Genomic DNA, 4,573 nt, shown 5'->3' with positions numbered 1-4,573 from the left:
GTTAGTTCTTGAGGCAGTGGAGGGAGAACAGTATCGGCAGAGGGTTAGACTTGATCTTACAAGATATTTGGGATTGCAGTATAATAATAAAATGTTTACTTATCTATGTCTAAGTTACTATGGTACTGTAGCTTACCTGCCTTCTGTGTTCCCCTGAGGTCAGAAACTTCAGTCTCTTTCACTTAGCACCTCATTCAAAAGCAGCAGGAAGGAGATAAAGTAAAGGATTCCTTGCTAGACCCCTTTTTCCCTTTTGTCCCTATGTCTCTTGCTTGTCAGGTTATTGGGTACTTTGGAAAAATAAAGTTCTATTGAACCAAGAGAAGTGACTAGCACTTGCAGAAGGAAAAACTTCTACATAGGCAAATATGAGTAAACTTATATAAGTTCATATACAGATTTGTGAATGCCTTTTATACATTTCCATTCACACCAGTTGGGCCCAACTTACATGTATTCTCACAATTATATTCTTACAGGTACACATGCATACATCCTTACCATTACATACTTACATATGTGTATGGAGCAAAAGGCAAGTACCAGTGCAGAAAAAACTCACTCATTCTGGATGAAAAATTAGCTCCAATCTTTATTGCATAGAGAAAGAAAAGCTTCTACCCTTGTAATGCTAAATGAATTAAACTCAAGTTTGCAAGAAAGAAGCTTGTTCCTTTTAATAAGACTAAGTCTGCCTTGATATTAAGAAATGACCTGTTCTGCCCCATGGTTAAGGAGAAGACTGCCTGCTCCTTCTGCTCTCTGCGGCTTCTTCTTTTTTCCTCTTTCCCCCTGCACTCTGCACATTGCTCTTTTATGTTACCTAGAGTCTCTGAGTTATTCCACTCTGCATTCTCCTTCTAATCTTTCTCTCTCTTCATGCTCTGGTGTTGTAATAATGCTCTTATTCTCAATGCCTTTTCTCCCAATGCTATACCTATACTACTAAGTTCTTCTTGAGTTCAGTCCTGTCTAAGAAGTGTTCTGTCTAAATACTTCTCCTCAGCTCAGTTCCTCTCTCAGATCAGTTCTTCTCAGCTCAGATATGCTCAGCTCAGTTCTGCTCAGCTCAGTTTTTCTGGCCTCAGTTCTGAGTCTTCTCTTTGTCCTCAGCACTTAAACATCTTTCAGAATACATGATCACATGTATCAGAGTTCATCACAAGTTCACACAAAAAATCAAATCATAAATTGAAATAGAAGTTTACAACAGAGAATGTTCCTATGCATATCTATTAGGAGTAATTATCTGGTTAAACAGCTCCACACGCTCAATGAAGGTTTAAAACCATAACTAAGTTATTAATGAAGTTTTGTGTAGATAAACCCAGTTGACATTTTATCCTCTGTCCTAGCACCTATAATAAATTGCTAGTTCTGTTTTTGTGACCTTTGGTTAATTGTTTTACAACCTCCTGGAATATGGTCTGGTTACCATCTAAGAACAGTTAATTGGTGACAATTGGGAGACTGGCAGAGTTCTCACTGCAATTTCGACTATCAGAAAAAGACTTAATAGCAGTCCCACTTTAAAAGAGCTTAATAATCACTGTTACAGTTTTAGGAATTCTTGTAGGATCATTATTAAGACTTAAGAAGTCATCTATTTGTCAATATAGCATCACTACAAGACAGTACTTCTTTGTAGATCTGCAGAGATCTGCTCCAAAGGGGTGTACTATTACATAATGATTGTTATATATGTTTAATAATTACAACAGGAAAAGCATTTTAATAGCAGGAATCTTTCCTAAAATTAATCCCTTTCAGCCTTGCTTAAGAAGGGAGAACCAGTCACAGATTATATAATAATCCTAGGCAGGCCATCTTAAGATGATCACCTGCTAGTTGTTAGCTTGTCCTGTTATGGCTCCTGACAAAAAGGTAAATAAAATATTAAAATATATTTTTAAAAAGAATAAAAACAGACATAATTTTAAAATCAATTTTCTCAAGTCTTCTAAGTGGAATCTTCCATGGTTGGAGTTGATGAACTTTTTAAAAACCCTTACCTTTTCATCATTCGAGGTGTTCCTGAGATCTGATCAGTGAAGAGTCTGCTGTCTCACACACTGTGTTTACTACACACAATTTCCTCCCACAATTTGATACACACACACACACACACACACACACACACACACACACACGAGGGGGAGAGAGAGAAAGAGAGAGAGAGAGAGAGAGAGAGAGAGAGAGAGAGAGAAAGAGCGAGCCAGACACACACACACCCTACTCAGTTCAAAGATTTGGGGTATAAGTTCAGAAAAATATCTACACTGGATTTGTGTATGTTAATGTGCCTACAAATGTGACATGGGGTCTCAAAGCTGACAAAGCTTTCCTGAGATTATAGTACATTACAGAAAAGATGATTTTGCAGAAATCAAGTAATTTTTCTATACTTGGAATAATATTCCAGAAGAGAGCACACCACTGTGATGGAGCAGTAGAAGCTAAGCAGTTCATTGAAATTAGGCTATTGTTCTCGACCCTCATTCTCAATAATAGTATTTAATCTTCTTCAGGGTTCATGATGCCCCTGACCTCTATGTTGCTTATGATGTGATCCTCCCGCGGACACTACTTTTCAGCATCTCTACATCTACCCTTACTGTCCTGGAAAACATCTGTGGAAGTTGCTTCTGGCTCCCTGATTTGTATTCGTTTCATATTTCTAGGTCTATAGACTGGACTAGTCTCTTACATACCCTGTGACAGAATGAGCTTCTCCTTAAATGCCAGCCTAACGAGCAAGAAAAATCACTGATATATTAAAAGCTATCAATGGTTTTAACAATTATAAACATTGTAGGCTTTTTCTGGGTGTGCGAATGAAAGAGTTATATGTTTTATCCTGTAGTGCTCCCATCACTAAGTCCCACCACTAAACCTCTTGCTTGAGTCATAGGTTGGTTTCCACTTTCTACTCTGCATTCTTTCAGCTTTCTCTTGATAATCTGATTTCATAGTATTTAAGGGTTCTTTTATTTAATGTTATGGAAAGAGTAGTTCTACTTGCATTTATGCATGACAATGTACATGCCTGTGTCAAGGAAAGTCAGAAGTAGTCAGTAGATTTCATAAAACTGGAGATATAAATGGTTTTTGAACCACCACACGAATTGTCAGAACTGAACACAGGTCTTCTGTAAGATCACCTGGTATTCCTAATTGTTTTGCCATCTCTCTAGCCCTTCCTAGTACCTTTTCCAAGATTTCCAATGTTCTTTCTCCCTTTTTTGTTTGAACTTAACTGTCCTGGGACATCCATAGTGTCACAAGTCAGAAAGCTCTAAATATCTATGTTTTCCCAGGAGTTGCCTTAATCTCCTTTTGCTTCAAAGTTTACTGCTATGAAGCAAAGTAGTTATTTTGGGGTATTCTGTAGTTTTCAAGTATCTCTCATTCCTAGCTGTGGTAAAGTTCAGACCTCTCATCATTGTAATGATTTTGCTTTAATTAGCAAATCCAAATCCCCCAGACTTTCAGCAATGGACTTTCTCAAGTATTTCTTGGTTTAGTGTCAAATTTTGTTTGTGACATCTGAAAACAAGAGTAGGTGGTTCATGAGGAGAAGCAGATGGGGCAGCCAAGTGTCTCACTTCTGCTTCCACAGGGGTTTATGTTATGACTTGTTTCACTGTGGGAGGATACTCATAATATTGATGACAGTGATAGATTCCTTCATCATCATACCCCAGGCTATTGATGGTGAGAGAATAATCTGACCCAGACCTACTGCCACTGAACCTTGATGGGACCCCATCTTCCAAGTTGGTTGCACCATAAATCATGAGCTTAGGAGATTTTCCTGGTTTCTGCTGGTACCAGCTTAAATAGTTCCCAATGTCCTGACTTGCCAGGCAATTAATAGTGACTGTGTCTCCCAGAGATGCAGACATGGAGGATGGAGACTGGGTCATCTGGATGTCGCATCTGGCACCTAGGAGTGGAGACATAATGAATATCCACATAGTTATGCATTATAAAGGATGGCATCGCCCAAATGCCAGTCAACACTAATCAGTGAAATTCCCATTTTAGTTCATTTTACCTGGAAACCACAGCAACAAGAACCCAAGAAACTGAGCATGGGCCCTCATGTCCATGTTGAGTCCTCACTGCAATGAAAATGGTACATGGTGCGACTGGTATATGAAGAAGTCCCCAAAGCTGTGAAATTAGAGCATGCAAATTACTAGGAACCACTTATTGCTGGAAACAGGTGCAAGGCTTACTCATCTCAGCACTTAGCACAAGATCAGCCTCCCCAGTTGCCTGAGGTCAAACCATGTGTAAGTCTTAAAAGAATGCATTTCTTTTTAAACATTCATAATTATATATGACCTCTCTACTATAGGTAGTCTCTATTTTAAATAATACATTTCAAAGAAATATTGGGGTAATATAGAAGAATATCCTGCTGTCAGGGAATATGCAACAAAGCGAAACTATTAGATCTTTAACTCATTCATATAATTTTGATTGGTTAAAAATTAATGTCTTCCCTTTGTGAACTGTTTTTAGTGGACATTTCTTGAAATTGAAAGGACAATTGATCATAACCATT

At 38.1% G+C, this 4,573-nt stretch overlaps 1 gene segment (V, D, J or C); it reads right to left on the bottom strand.

Annotated features, from left to right (window-relative positions):
• Positions 1 to 3,592: 3,592 nt before the first annotated feature.
• LOC102556118 (Ig kappa chain V-V region L6-like) lies at positions 3,593 to 4,135 on the bottom strand. The segment is given in 2 exon segments: positions 3,593 to 3,946; positions 4,058 to 4,135. Coding segments are annotated over 2 exon segments (378 nt in total).
• Positions 4,136 to 4,573: the final 438 nt, after the last annotated feature.

This window comes from Rattus norvegicus, chromosome 4, assembly GCF_036323735.1.
Source record: "Rattus norvegicus strain BN/NHsdMcwi chromosome 4, GRCr8, whole genome shotgun sequence".
NCBI classification, from domain to species: Eukaryota; Metazoa; Chordata; class Mammalia; order Rodentia; family Muridae; genus Rattus; species Rattus norvegicus.
The sequence above is the reverse complement of the archived record's forward strand: the minus strand, read 5'-3'. Positions and strand labels throughout refer to the sequence as shown.